This window comes from Bombus vosnesenskii, unplaced genomic scaffold (genome assembly GCF_011952255.1).
Source record: "Bombus vosnesenskii isolate JDL3184/JDL3185 unplaced genomic scaffold, Bvos_JDL3184-5_v1.1 scf7180000013436, whole genome shotgun sequence".
Taxonomy (NCBI): Eukaryota; Metazoa; Arthropoda; class Insecta; order Hymenoptera; family Apidae; genus Bombus; species Bombus vosnesenskii.
This window is the reverse complement of record NW_022883050.1, coordinates 51749-68084: the sequence shown is the minus strand read 5'-3', so window position 1 is coordinate 68084 and position 16336 is coordinate 51749. Positions and strand designations below refer to the sequence as shown.

General features: G+C 42.4%; 1 protein-coding gene across 1 annotated transcript in view; it reads left to right on the top strand.

The window, feature by feature from the left end:
* The window catches only part of LOC117238140 (kinetochore protein NDC80 homolog), a 152475-nt gene that overhangs the window by 101110 nt on the left and 35029 nt on the right, over positions 1–16336 (top strand). Inside the window, exon 2 of the mRNA XM_033502796.1 lies at positions 4633–4696. Coding sequence (XP_033358687.1) covers positions 4679–4696 — 18 coding nt within the window. The 5' untranslated portion in view covers positions 4633–4678. The remainder of the gene's footprint in view (positions 1–4632; positions 4697–16336) is intronic.

The window sequence follows — 16336 nt, the reverse complement described above, 5'->3', positions numbered from 1 at the left end:
AGTCTGAAAAATATTTCTTTTTTTTTTTTTCATCCATTGCAACGTCTATCACCGAGTCTGCTTTTCTGGCCACGAAAGAAAATTCCAAGCATACGTCTCGTACCTTTCGAATAGAAAAGTTAATAGTAAACTAATTCGATGATCAAATGAGATGCGTATTTCTTTCGGGGTTTTTACATAGAATATAAATATCAAAATCGGCGAATATTGGTTGGTACGGTGCAAAGGGACAAAGCAGTGGACTATCGGTACCGTAGTATGGTCGCGAATGTTGTCGCCGTTATCTTCTCCAGGCTCGATCGTTTCTCACCGCCTAAGTATATGCTCATTGGCGTAAGGAGCATTGCCTGTGTAATCTGGGATGTTAATCGGGCAACATCGACTTGTATTACGGTACAAAGTAATGTTGTAATATACTATGAGCCGGCGGTGAATTAGTTTGAACGTTTAAGGTAAACTGAACTGGCTACAGCCGCGCATCACGCCGTGTATAAAATATCCTGTGCATGAATTAATCTTAAATTAATTATCACACTATATCTGAAACGAAAATCGCATAATTTTCGATGAGACGTCATAATGATATTATTGAGATATGTATAATTTTGTGTGCTAGATTGGATTGGCCGCGTAGTAGTGACACACGTATGTGAATATGCGTGTGTGGAAGTATGTGTGTGAGCGGTGCCTCGAAAAACCAGTGAATGTAACTGTTCCGTTGGCAGCGTGATATGGAAGATACATATCCTGGAAATCGTTTATTAAATAAATCTAAAACTATTTTAATATGAATTCTAAGCGTAACCTTAGTGTTCCTTTACTTTTATTTCGGCAATTAAGATCCACAATTCTCAACAAATATATGTGTAATTGACCCTTATGGAAAAACGGCTCATAAGAAAAATAATGAATTGATCTGTTATTCGAGTAGAAAATCCACTCACCACCTGTGTATTTACCTACAGACCTACATATCCAATAGGCTCTGCGTTCGAAAAGATCGATTATATTAATTCAGTCCGTGCTATAGGTCGACGCGCGCTCTAATAACCTATTATTATATTAATACCACTTCTATTAATAGCATTGAATTCTTACGCAACATATTAATTACGCGCGCACGCTTATCTACACAACTATTATCCAACCATAAAAGATACGCTATTCCATTGCAAGTGAATAAACATTGCCTATTTTCAAAGGCAGCCATGCAAAAAGCCCCTCAACACATTTCGTTCAATCTGCATTAAGCGAGTTCTGTCACTTCATGCGATTCAAACAGCTGGATGTTCTTTGTTAATAACTAATAACAGAGGATGCATTCAAATTTCCCGCTGGAACTAACGAGGAAACCGTGGTTTCGTTTAGATGCCGTGTACGTTCATCGCGACCAACGAAAGAAACGCAAGACAAGATTTCTCGATGCGTCTCGTAACCTATGAAATCAACAGCCAGTCGAATAATTAAGTGTTAAATAATTGCTCAATTGTATTCGCGGGCTATGACGCGTGCACAGATCCTCGCTTCCGGATCAATTACCGGACGTGCCATCATGTTTCGATATATTGGGTTGGCAACTAAGTGACTGCGGATTTGTCATTGCCACCTAACTTACCATTTACTATCGTTGAAGATCGCCAATCTTAATGACAAAATCCTCGATCACTTACTTGCCAATCCAATACATCCAACGATCGAATTTGTCCCTTCGTTTCTTCGTGAAACGTGAATTTCAAATGATAAAATTGTAAGTGGAAGACCACCTTGAAGAGACAAATTTTATCTACTTCTACGTCAAATAATTCCACACTTCTGAACTTATTAAATTATTAGCATATCTATGCGTTGCAATATAATAAGGCTCGAAAGATCTCCAATTTCCCTAATACCTGATCTTCGACAACAACAAGCCAATTTTATGTTCGCGTCGAATGTTCGCATTATTAGTACAGATCGCGCGATAACCACAGAATTAACATTTCCTCTGTATATTCATCCTCTTCGATACGCGAGTTTTCATGGTGAACGACGAAAATAACTAGCAGAGGACTGCACGTGTATGCTCACGAGGATTTGCGAATAGCGACCTGTAATAAATAATTACCGAAGCAAGACATTGAAGATATACTTTTTTTCACGCGATTATAACGACGTCCACAGGAGTCGGGGAGGGGACGTGTAATCATAGTGCACCGCGTGTAATGATTCACGGTAAATTCTTTGACCTAGCTTATTACTTTAATTAAGAACGTTGCAACGATCTTGAGGGAAGGGGAAGGAACGAGACGCGTGACAAGCGTGGAATAAAAAGCTTTAATCAGCTTTATTATTAACGTTAATAAATTGGCCCACGGCATGGCATCCACGTGATCTCTGGGCCGCGTCGTTTTACGCGTCTTTTGTTACCGGCGTGCTGTGACCGCGAAAAGAACGGTACACTCTTTCTTTATGGTCCTCCTTGGACTCACGGTTACCTCGACACGACTCGATATTTGTGTACTTACATAAATACTTGTAATGACCGTATTTGTTACAGCATTTACATACTAGTTAAATAGGTTCAGTTATATTAAATGTCGTATCATTTACGGTTAATAGTACCTTCGTATAACTAGAAAAATGTAATGTTATGGAAATGAAATGTATAGAACCTGATAGAAAACGCCTGATTGGTAAGTACGAGTATGTGCAAATACTTTGTATAACGTAGCTGCACCTATTATTGGAAAATGTTGATTTTGTTAAGACGTTACTATTTATGCAAATTATGGTGAAAATAGGAATGAAAAATTGCGTTGACAGAGCGTATTTTATTAAACTAGCATATTTTAATTTGCTTCAATTATGGTAGAAATAATAACGAACATAATTGGATAGCAGTAAAATTTATTAGCTATCAATTATTATTATTATATTGCGAACTTCTAATGCAAATGCAGGGCTTTATATACCATGAAACATACTAAGAGTGTAATAAAAATAAAGTACCATTGATAATTATACATCTCACAGGAATTGCATCTGGTTTTCTGAACGGCGTGCACGTTAAAAATTCCTCGTGCGCACATTTATTCTGTTTAACTAATTACTGGCGAGCATATGCACGGTTATTTATAACTCTTTACAAGTGCGAAGTTTCTTCTTTTTCTATAAAATTCCATTGACGATGAAAGGTACACGTACGTTGAACATCCTCGTTATGTGAACTCATTCTATGTAATTGCATTAAGTAAAAACCAGGCATACTACTGGCAAACATACACCCATTCATCATCCGTACCTCGACAAGTGCTACCTTTTTTATCGATAAAGTTTCATCCAAGAAGAACAACATAATTGCACTTGATATCAAACATACTTCTCATCCAGATTCAGTTTATGAGAGTTTACATTTACACGTTGTTTTTTTTTTTTTAACACTGAACGTCAATGACATCGATATGTAACAATCTAATAATTCTTAGTGTCACTTTACACGAAGAAACGGTACACGAAAATATCAATTATCAATTATAACGAAAGAAACATATTCAACGCCATCATAGAACCAACTAGAAATGAAAGTTTTGTATGTCTCAAGTGCCTTTAACGAGTGAAAAATGATAATAAATATACTTAGTATATACATCGATCTACCTTGCGATCTTTAACGCGTATTATGTCATCTGGTTGCCACGTTATTAATCAACGTCATTATTTCATGCTACATCTATCTTCCCTTCTCTCTCTCTCTCTTCCTTTTCCCTTAAATATAACTAAAATAACTAACTCCAGTAAAGAAACATTGATATGAAGCTGCTGCCACTGCTACTTACAATCAGATGATAATCACAATCACAATTCCCTCGGAGCTACATATCGACGAAAGAATCGCGATGTATAGTCGCCATCATCGACGTTGGAAAAGACGCGCGAACGTAGGGTGCCGGTTGGTCGACGTTGCTCGCGCTTCTAGCGGTCCCATCGTACCAACTCCTCTCTCCTCTCAACTGTCTGCATGAATATTCATCGCTTTTCCGGCCGTCGCCTGGTGCGCGAGCGTGCGTTGCTCCCAATTTGTCACACACCGTGGCATTATCCCATTTCGCTAATAAAGTAATATTACGGGGAACCGGGCACGGGCTGATATACTTTTTCACTCTGTTGCCATGGCGCGCAATTATGCAACTTGGTAATTGCACGGCGCCCTGCCCGTCAGCTAGCCGTATCATCGCGTAACGAGACGCGACTTTATTACCGAGTTCCTCTGCGTCCGCCTTCATCCACCTTGGATGACGTGGAAAAAAGAAACAACGTCGTCCGTTCTTCTTCGTGAACGACGTCTCAAACGACAGAAAAGGAGCACGAGACACAAGGAAAACCGTGCGTGCCGTCCAAAAGTCAGGCTGACCCACCCTATAGATCGGATAGTGGACAAATTAACGCGATCGCAGATGTTATTGATTAAAATTCATATTGTTTATTATTGCACAGTTTACTATTAGTTATAGTAAAAATTGAAAGTTAGAGCGAAATGGAAAAATTCTGAAAAATCGAGTTAATCATAAAACGTATTCGGCTACGAATCGTTCGATGTTACAACGAAGTGGTAACGAGGGAGAATAGTCTGTTTACGCGTTTACTATGTTTCAGGACGATCGAAAGAGGCTCGACGAATCGGCGACAGGGAGAGGGCGAGATGGTGGACGGTGGCAAGGTAAGTGGCTAGTCTTGATCGATTTTATCGATAATCGTGGAACTTGACTTTTCCTTTTTACGGAATCTCGTGTGATTATACGCGTCTGATCATATGCTTGACGTGCTTCTCACTCTTTTATTTTTTCCTCGGAAGTTTGCTTGCTCGTTGTCGCTGTTCTCAAGGTGCTTGTTGGGTTTAAACGCTTTGATAACATGGCAGTGTTGTCCGCAATAATGTAATACGAGTGTCGTCGAGTCGCGATGCTAATTAGATTTTTTTAATGACCCTACCCTTTCGCTTGGACGCTGCGCGAGATCTTTATCGAGACGTTCCGTGCGTTTAACGTGTGTACAAGCGAAGGGAACTTGAATGTCGCGTTCGAGAAACTTGCGAGAGAAACTTCTATCCAACTTCCAGCGATTACGATTCGTTTATGGCTTTCCGAGAATTCTCCAGTATTTCTTGTGCGAAATCTAAAATTCAGAGATATTTAAATTACTCGATGCATCGCTTAGTACACATTGTCCAAAGTATAAGATATTACAGATCTAACAATCTTTCCATTTTTCAAAAGAATTCGAAACAAAATATATAATATTACTTACGTACCGCATACTAGTTTCTAGTCCGAAAATTTTCCATTTTCTTTTTTCTGCTCACACGAATCTCAACGAGTCTACCAATCTCCCTCTCGAAATCTCCTCAGGAATCGAGTGACATTCGATTTCGCGACAGACAGGTATTACTCTGCCTTCTCAGGTATCCGCGACATTTGCCAGCGGATCGAGCAAGAGCCTCGTAATTAGAGTTTTTCTCGGAGAAGACGCGCGCGTGATCGCGTCCGGTCGCACCGTCAAAGATCAGCGCCGACCGATGCCGATAGCCCGCGAGAAACCGCATCTCGTGTCCGCTAACCGGTATGCCGAATCGAAAAAAAGTCGCAACAACATGGAGTGCGTGTCGCGCGATTCCGAGGACACCGATTTCACGGCAGATACATTAATGCCGGAGCCGCAGTCCTGTGCACGTTAGAAGCCGTCGAATAAATTTCCATCGGGACACGCCTCTGGATGCTCGATAATTCACTGGACTTTCTAACTAACGGAGAGGACGAGAATCACGGGAAAATCGTTCGCCTGCGCGATACCTTCCTATTACACGATTACGTTTGCGATGTTCTTGCACGATTTACGTTGGTTAATGGCAAAGGACAAGTATAGAAAGGACGTTAATTATACAGGCCAAGATGGATTGGTTAATTTCGTAGGAATTATTACTACCATTTCGTAGAATTCGTTTTAAGCAACCACATGAATGGCACAGAGATTGCTGTTGGTTATTTAAGGAGACCGTGCCTCGTTCTTTGACACTGGAAAATTTGTTCTTCTGTTCGTTATTTCCTTATTTCGTTATTTATGTGACTAAGCTTGTGTATATTATTGTTGAAATGGAAACTACTCTGACGACTCGTTACTTCCACGTTACGTAATCTACGATAATAATTCAAGCGAAGATATCAAACGATGACAGAAGCTTCGAAACTCGTAGAATTTTTATTATTTCACGCGTCAATGACCGCGTTCGATTCTATCGCTTTCACAATTTTCTCAACATGCCGACATGTAAGTAATTTATATTGTAAAAAAACCATCTCCGAAATTATACTGTCGATATCTCGAAATGGAAAATCATGGTCCTGTTACTCGTGTTGGAAGGCGGTTGGACGAAAGGAGAAACGGTCCCCGGCGCGATCGATCGTTCCCGATTACGTAATCGGGCTTTCGAGGTCGGGCCGCAAAGTTGCTCGGCTAAAAGATGCTCTTTTGCCCCGGAGCGCGCTTAATCTTATCGCCGGCTAGGCTTTTGTCGGCCAGTTGATGCTTTCTCCAAGCTTTCTTATCGAGCCACGAGCCACGAGAAGCGCACGATTCTCGCCTCGCTTCCGCTTCGCTGGCTTCGTCTCGTATCGGCTCGTTTCCACTTTTGTCGTAGCTCGTAGCCCGACCCACTGGTAGAAAACAGCGCCGCATCGCAGCTTTTAACACCGACGATACACGCGATATCCGCAACGATATTCGTGTCGTTTATCAGTGCACTCTATTAGCGACGCGATTCGATGTGCTTTATGCTTCGTGATACTTTGCCGGTTACGCGGTACGTGTTAGGTGCAGTGGTGAATAGCAAAAGTGTTAGGGGAAGTAATTATGGTGGGAACTGATCTGTGTTTATCAGTTTACGGTAAGGAAAAATTGCCGTAAAGGAGTGATTTTTTAATTTGAGTAGTGGAAATAATAGCTCAAACTATAGATCGCAATCGAAGATGATACGATTTGAAGTACATCGAGTTTTACACGCTGAATTATTTTACATTGGTCACGATGTTTTATCGTTGTTTTTGTCGTTATGCCAATAGCAACTAATCAAAATGGAAGTTTATATTTTTGTCCGAAATAAGTTGGCTGTCCAAGGTCGCTGGAAGCTAAATCCCCATTATACTTAATTAGTCAACTTCCTTATTTGCGTTCATTATATCATTAATACGGATGTTTAGCGTATTTGGCCGATTAAAACAAACTTGGTGAAGACCAGTAACACATCGCTGGAAACAAGTTTCCTTAATGTCTATATCAGCCAGAAATGCAAGCTTGGAATCGCAATCCTTGTGGTAACAACTCGTAATCAATATTTATGGCGGGAAACGAGGAAACGTCTGGAGCTCAGAAAGAAATAGAAAGGGAAAATGTTGCGCTTTGCCCATAGATGGTTTCCATTTGAAAGAATTCGACGCCAATTTACAATTACGTATTACGATTATAACAATTCTGTCGACTTGATGTCGACGAGATTTTCCATCAGTCAAAGATCGAAGAGAAGGAAAAACGAACGTGATCCAGATCGTAAAGATACCGATACCAATTGCCTCTACGTTCCATCATCCAACATCCAGCAATAAAACGAGAAAGGACGAACATATTTTCTAGTACGAAAACGCTGGAAAAAGGAAGCTGAGAGTCACGAGCAAGAAGATGCGTGTCCCAACCGGGCCAGTTACGTCGTGGATTCACGAATCCAGGAAGCGTGTTAGCCGGAACGTCGCCGTTCCGGCGATGCATCGCGGTTCACCGGCATTGTTGCGGACGAACGGCGAACGAAACGGAATCTAATCTGATGGCGCGGCGGGTCCACCTAATGGGCAAGCCGTGTCGGGACACGCACCTCTGCTCTCCTCGCTTGTGTCCCCGGCCGAGAAGGCTAAAGTCGTGTTCGCCCTGTCCGATGACGATATCACCCTGACGCAATCGCCATACGTAATGCAGCTCTTTCTCTGCGACTGGGCAAACGATGCAATGAATACGGTGAATCGCGGGATCGCGCAGCCGGACAAGCGTGGTCTCGCTTCTTCTCTGTTTTTCGATCCGATTCTTCTAAACTTTTGACCACGTCCTCTCTGGGCTACGAAGATACTGGGACATTTACTGGCACAGAGTCAAATGTGTAATTCTGACGATATAATCTGAGTGTTATATGATGACACTTTGACTGCCACGCTGAAATCACATGTTCCGCCACGGGAGTATTTTTATTATTCAAAATATATAATGGCAAAGTAATAATAAATTGATCATGTAAGACAACATTCTTCCCCAATGGACCGTTTTTCTTATTGGCGTCTTGGTAACAGCCGATAGCGACATATTATAACAAGGCTTCGTTTATTTCAACAAACCATTCGTATTCGTAATTTTGTCGTATGCAAAACGTCCAGAATATATTAGTGAAACTTGTAGAAGATATTAGTAAACAGTATTTGCTCATTCTGACTTTAGTTATATGATTATAAAGCAGCATTTACGATTATTTTCTAAGGTGTGTTTATAATAATATTATAATAATAATTATAATAAAAAGGGGGCGATTCTACGCGTAAAAAGAAGTCGAAAATATAGAATAAAAATTTTTCGTTCGAGGCTTTGTTTTCGAGAAAATCGACTTTGAATTTTGGCTCGGTACGCGTGCACTTTATCGCGTCTCGTTATAACGGATCTCACTGTAGATCGTTGTCTCGATGGAAAAATTTAAAAAATTTTTATTCTATATTTTCGACTTCTTTTTTCGCGTACAATCACCCCCTTTTCGCTTGTACCACCAGTTACCAACCACCCTGTATATGATTATAAAGCAGCATTTACGATTATTTTCTAAGCTGTGTTTATGATAATATTCATAGATTACCCCTCAAAAATATGGATGCAAACACAGTGCACCGTTAGATGCAAGATTTGTTCTCATTTTTCTTTTTTTATTGATGTTCTAATAAAAATGTTTAATCGTTCAATGGGGCACTTTTTATCTCAAAGTATATTCTATTTATCGGTTATATTGAAAATGCCCTAACTGTCAATTTTCATACAATTTTCACAATTGTAAGAAGTTCAAGCGCTCCGGTCATCAATGATCACCGTGGCGTCACAGAAGAAATATGTGACCAACGTGGCAGTCAAAGTATTAAATCGCGATGACACGAATCGATCCGAGGAAAAAGTACTATGCAGATGTAAATTGCCAAAGGTTTGCGAAAAATATCTGGCGATGCGGAAAGGAAGAATACATTTAAGGCGATTGTTCGATCGTTCTGAAATCGCGAGAGCACAGAGCCTGGCAATGCCAAAGCCCAATGAACACAAGCGCAGACCAGGGGGAATCAGATGCGACCGATGTCCAATTCCAGTTGAACAGGAACGAACGCAAATTGAATCGGTCTCCTCAGTCCTTTCGATCCTGCTCAGCTCGTAACGTTGTCACTGGCAATTCCCTAGGCTTTCCACTCCGTAACGGAATTCTCTGGTTCCGGCTACACGTCGCGGCGCGGCTCGATGCGCGCCATTTGTCCCGGCCATAGTCGGCGCGACGGAATCTACACTCGTTAGGCGAATAAATTCAATTGGAAAGCCGGCCTTTTTGCCGATAGCGCGACGCGCAATGCGTCTTGGCGACACCGCAGCCCGTACCGCTGGCCCAAGTCGACGCCGACATCCGCTACGTACATGGCACCGATGCTGACGAGGTGAAAAAAGGTGTCTCATGCCGTCCCGTAGCCGTGTAACCGCTCGCCTCGATTGAAATTTCACCGTGTTCACGGTGCTCTTACTCGCACGTGCAACTCGCTGCGTTACCTTTTTCCTCTTCCCCTGTCGGCTTTCCTCGTGAGATTTTCGCGAGACCTGCGGTAAAAGGGAAAGCGAGTGAGACGTGTCGCAAGAGACAGGCTTGTTCGAAAATGCGATCTGAACTTCGATGAAGTTAGATTTTATTTGGAGCACTTGGCAAGCCTCAAATTAGAACGTTGAGAAGTACGATTCGATTAATATTCGTTTATCGATGGCCTGGTCGATGCATCGATTTATTCGAAAGAGTAATTGCTCGATCTGTAATCGATGAGAAAATCAACGACAGTAACAAGAACTTTATGTCGTTACGCCACGTTTCCACGAATCCTGAACTAAGAAGGCATGGAGTGTCCGTATCGGCACCAAATTAGCGGTGACGACTTGGATTCGTGCCAAAGAGCGCGTGTACCGGGAAAGAAGAAGAAGGTATCGGTTCTCGATGGTCCTTTTGAAGATGGAAACCGAGCGTAGCAAGGGTGCAGAAGCAGAATCAAGAGAGGAAGAAACGTAGTTGCACGCGAGGGTTCCCGGTGGTCGCTTGTCAGCGATATCTTCGCCTCGACCGGCGCACGTTTTCAAACCTGCCCTCTCTGTTTCTCGCTTGGGGTCCTTTTAGTAGCAGCGAGTGCAGTTTGCGCGCGTGCTCATCCGTGTCTTTCATGCGATGTATATCGACGGGTTGGCGACAATCATCGCCGCGGACGCGCTCTCTCACGGAGCCAATTACAAGCATAGAGGCCGCCACGGTACGGAGATCATTGCGATTTATTTTCTTGCCTGCCTCCTCTCTCGGTCTCGGATTTCCGTTTCCCAGAGATGTGGCCCCCGATTCCGGATGTACAACGAGTCTCCGTTGGATGTTGCTATCGACAACCGATTCTTTTAAGAAAAGAGCAACGACTTTTCTTTCTAGATTATACTTTCACAATTTGTGGAAAAAAATCAAAAATATCCTATATGCTGCTTCCACCGTACAATATCGCTCAGTTTACTCATCGAATCAAATTCCATGAGACACCTGGTTACTTCAGGAGCTACATCGCCACGCGATAGATGACCATGTGATTTTTCAAAGCCGCTACATAACCACGATGCCGTGATACGTGTAATTAGTAATTAAAGGAGGATCACGACCGCGGATCCGTCACAAATTCGCAAGAGAAACGAGTTACAACAGTGTTTTTCCAAAGTTTACCTTAGCATCACGGCGCAAACGGCTCGTGAAGTTCGAAATACTCTGCAAAGTTGCAATAAAACCACGGTCTGATTAGAACAGGAGCCTTAGAGTGGCAGTAACACGTCGGTCTGGTTCCCATTTACGGAAAAAACGTTTCTCCCATCGCGTGACCCGGCCGTTCTGGTCGTCTGCGATCCTCGTTGCACATGCACGCGTTGCGTACACGTGCCCGCACGTGTTCTTTTTTTCTTTCTCTTCTTTCTTCCGCGTCCTACGTAGATTTACGCCGGTTTCTCTAATCAGAGATAATTGAAACGTGATTTCAGTCGAATCATTACACCGTATCATTTACTTCTGCGAACTTAATTGCCCCGGGTATTTGACGTACGCTTCTTGAACAAATTCTTGATAATTTAAAGAATACAATTGCTTGTATAATTTAATAGAAGACTAGATGCACAAATAGCTCCTGAAAGATTAATTAATCAGATGGAAAAGTTGAGAGTCGAGGAAATTATAATTTTTATTGATGTAATGTCTTTATCGGCTATCTAAATATACAAGGTTTAACATACAGTTACGCAGTTAAGATTTTACGATTGCGTAACAAAATTTGTTCCTGGTAAATCTTGCAGGAAAGAACGCAGAAAGAATTACCACATTCCTTACATTCATCGCGATACGGAAGTATAACATACATACGAGCAAGAATAAGCAATTTGTCAGGAGCAACAATTCCCTCGTTTTTACCCTAAGAATTTTAATTTTAAAACACTGATTCTAATACAGAAAATTATACAAATATATTCAATTTGTTATTCATTAGCAATTCATTAGAAGCGAATAAAATTCTTCCAAATTTCGGATACAATATAACCTACGTATAATTAAATCTAAATATGTCAATATTCAAATTGCCAAAACCGAGATACGAAGCGACGATAAAAAGGAAAAACTCGTCGGGGGCACAGTTTCACGACGGTTGAACGAAGAAACTCGCCGCGTTTCTCAAACCGATTCTCGCCCGGACGGCGGACGCGAGCGTTCGCGAGGTAAATTGTCCGTGGAGCGATTAAATGAATAATTCATTCCTAAATTTCATCAGTTACACCAGGTTCGTCGTACTCTCTCGGCGGAGAGCGCGTACGCCGCGGGAACAGGCGAAACAGATGGAAAGCCTCGCGTTGTTTCGCGTCGTTTCGCCATCGTGTATCATTTAGCTTCACGAACACGCTAAGAGACGCGGGTTAACGCGACTGTGCACGCGACGCCATCCACGATTTTCTTCCCTCTTTACCTCACAAATTTACATGTCCTAAATTTTAATGATCTCAGAAATTCTTCGCCATTTCCACGTTTAAGCAAGACATTCGTCTCTTTTTCTATTGAGAATGGTGGATCTTAATCGCCGAAATAAAAGTAAAGGAACACTAAGCATACACTTAGAATTCATATTAAAATAGTTTTAGATTTATTTAATAAACGATTCCCAGGATCTCCGTCGATACACATTTGCACGCGTCTCACCACTCTCTTTGTCTCTCCATCTTCCATGCCACACTGCCAACGAAACAGTTACATTCATCTGTTTTTCGAGACACCGCGCACACGCATGCGTCCACACACTCATATTCACGTACGTGTGTCACTACTACGCGCCTAATCTAGTCTAGCACACAAAATTATACATATCTCAATATTTTCGTTTTTTCTTTCTCGTTGACTACGAAACGTCACTACTACGCACCTAATCTAGTCTAGCACACAAAATTATACATATCTCAATATTTTCGTTTTTTTTTTTCTCGTTGACTACGAAACATTACGGATTTCTTTTTAATATTTTCGTATCGGAAAACGCGATAAACGTTTGATCGAGCTATCGGACGCTGAAATCTACACGTTTCAATATATGTTACAGTTCCAAATAGTTAGAGCGTGTAAGTGTGATGCAGGGATAACAGAATGAATTAAATCCGCGCGTTCGCCAAGCATGATTGGAAACTGGCAGCAGGTTCCGAGACGGCATTTCTTCACGCGCGGTGAAATGATTTTCCGCGGGGAAATCGTTAAGGTGAGATTCGCGTGCAACCGAGGCGACATTACGCTCGCATAGTTGGTGAGTGTGTACGTGAATCACGATTATCAGGAGACACGCTGGCTCTCACAGGTTCTCATCCTCGATTGCACGCGACATACACGGATAGAAGGAGCAATTTCCGCGATGCCGTTATTCCTGTTAATCGTGGTGCGTCGATTGGCAATTAAATCCGATCAGGAAAAGAAGCGTACGCAGATAGCCGACCACATTAAGAATCCCGTGGTAAACGTTCGCTAAGACTTAGCCAAGCTTTTGTTCGACGCTTTCAACTATAAATCCTTTATTTCAAAATTACTGTATTATTGAGATTGGATTTTTCGTTAATTACATCAATAGTTTGCACTCGGCTAGATGGCAGATGATATTGGTGATTAATCCGATGTACCGACTCAAACGCTCTATATAAAACCACGGTTGGTCTAACCTTTTACCAAGGAAAATTTCACCATCTGCGATCACACAGATCCTTGTACCTACCTTTATAGTTTCTTCATTTCGATACATATACCAATATACGTATACATAGTGATCCTTGAATTCCCGTGAACCAGGTTAAAATAATCAGAGCGGACCGGTTGGTTGGTCGAAAGTTTCGAGTTAATTTCATCCGGAAAGCGAAGGATTCCATTTCCTTTGTGAGGGCTGGCCAGTGTGTACTTAGCTCGGTAGCGGAGCTTCCGGTATCACCCATGTGTGATGTCGACTATCGGCCGCACATATCGCGGCTACAAGTCTACGGAACCAGCCTTCTCCACAGAGAGAGAGAGCTTTTTAATTAAACGCTCCAAGGCTGGAGGGGGTGACTTCCATCCTCTCTCTCCTCCACCTCCTCCTCCTCTTCCTCCCTACAACGGCCCGGGAGTTCAGAGTCGAGGCTCGAGCAAGTCAATATCAAATACCTCGGAGCTAGACGGAGTGGTAAGCGCAGAGTAAGCACACCGAGCAGAGACAGCTAGCCCGATACGATCTGGTTCTCTGCGTGGATCAGCGGCGGCACTCTTTTCACCCTTTGCACGCTCAACTCGTCCTCCTCGAGAGACCGGACCGACATCGATATAGCACGCAGCGAAGATTAAAGCTTTCGATGGCGATCCACGCGATATACGTTTAAGCCGGACAAAATATATGAATTTATTTTCAATGTATTGTGCAGAGATAACGAGATGGCTAGCAGAACGACGCGAGGGCAAAAGTCTCCTCTATAGTTCACCAGGTTCGTTACGCGTTGCTACAGAATCTTATTCGTAGGCAGATATGAGACTTTCCAATACGCGTGATTATCACGATTCTATCGAGTCGACCAAAAATAACCAATCAAACTCGCAGTCCTTCGTCCAGCCAGCTTCGCATAGACGCGCGATATATATATCGTGTCGTATATGAAGTGGGTTTACATCCTACGGCGAAAAATTCTTATTCCAAAATCTGGTTCTATAATCAAGCGTATCGGTAGAAATTCCTATAACGGAATTCGAGACCATCGAACTATCCAATCGAGCCCTATCTAGCGATAAATGAAAATAGTTACGCAACGAGGGCCGTGAATCGGTCTGCACTCGCAGAATTCTTTCGCGAATATCGATCGTCGATCGCGTTTAAAGCGGCCTCGTGGCAACGTGTTGGTTAGTTCCCTCGTTACATACCAGTCGCTCGGAAACGCGAACACGCTACGAAAGCTTGGCGAAGCAAAGAGACGACGAGAAGAGAGGGGAGAAGAAGGGAGAGAGTTGTTTCGTTTGGCCTCATCGCGGAAAACGCAACGCTGGCAACGCTTTTCCAACGATAACAATTATCCACGAGAGACTTCATTACCCATTCGCCGCGAGGCGGCTTCTATTCTTTATTTATGGACAAGCTCATTATTTCTGTGCAAGTAAGCATATGAAAAATTCTCTCTCCCCCGTGTTGCCACCCCTGGTTACCCGGATTCTCCGCCTCTTTTGATTTCTCCTTCTATGTTCTATCCTCGTTCGGCTCTCCTTCTCTTTCCACAGGTCCTCGCAGGCGGGTCCACGGTTTTATTAAATTAGCCACCGCCAGCCGGATGAAAACTCCTGCGGTTGTTGGTGCCGCGCGAGACCTTTTTTTCTATCGATGCCATTTATGCCGATACGTCGAACTTCGTGCATCGTGTTCAGGTTATGTTTCCAGGGAATGTCGGGTTTTTCGGTTATTCGATGGAGAAAGGTGAGAATGCAATTGTTTTGGGATTTTGGATTTTCTAATCGTTCTTTTACTTTTCCCTTTCCTTTTTTTTTTTTTTTTTTGTTGGGATGGTTTTGTAATATTTATGTTGTATAGTTGATTGAGTCTGGCAAATTATGTTTCATAGCTTTTTTTTTAAGAGGACATTGTTCGTTCAAGTAAATTGTTAAATTAATTTTGTTGGACATAATTATTTATTTCTTCAACATCGAGCATTTTTATTCGCCGTTATGCGATACGTTCAAGTTTCGATTATCAGCGAGTCAACACCTCGACGTAACATTTAACAGAAGGGAAAAGCGCTTGTTAAGTCAATAATTAATAAACGCGTAATCTGGTATTCGCGATTTAGCGGTTCATCGAGTTTATATTAACACGCGTATGCATCGTTAATTACGCACGAGTCATTTGTTCCCTCTCTATTATTCAGCGATTTATCTTCACCTGTAACAAAATTGCCCTACTTTCAAACATTTTCCACGACGATATATGAATCGGTGCATAAAGGAGCCCACAATCGAGTTATCCAAGAAACTTAGAATATTGACAATATCTAAGAAATCCAGGAGATCGAACAAACTTCTAGAAAGTCAAAAGACTAAGTGACTCGAAAAGCACGGGGATAACCCGAAACACTAAGAGGGACCAATTGCACGAGATCTTAAAATTTAAAGCCCCCGAAAGATCGCAAGATATCTACGAAAACCGAGGGATCTAGGAAGCTCGGAGATCAAATTAAAACCAATAAAACGTTGCAACTGAAGAAAGGCAAAAGAACCAAAACCAAAGTTCCCAAACGTCCGCAGAGGCGACGATTCCAAGTTAACGAATCGGTCGGCAATAAAATACGATTCCATGCAGCGTAAACTGTGGCGGGGCACAACAGCGATCGTCGTTCGTAAGTTACGCGAGCGGCTCTCTAGCGGGGTGCACTGCGCTTCCGGTACACAGTCTGGGACGCGCGAGATCCATGAAACGATCGCGGTCCGCCTCGTCCGCGATCGGAG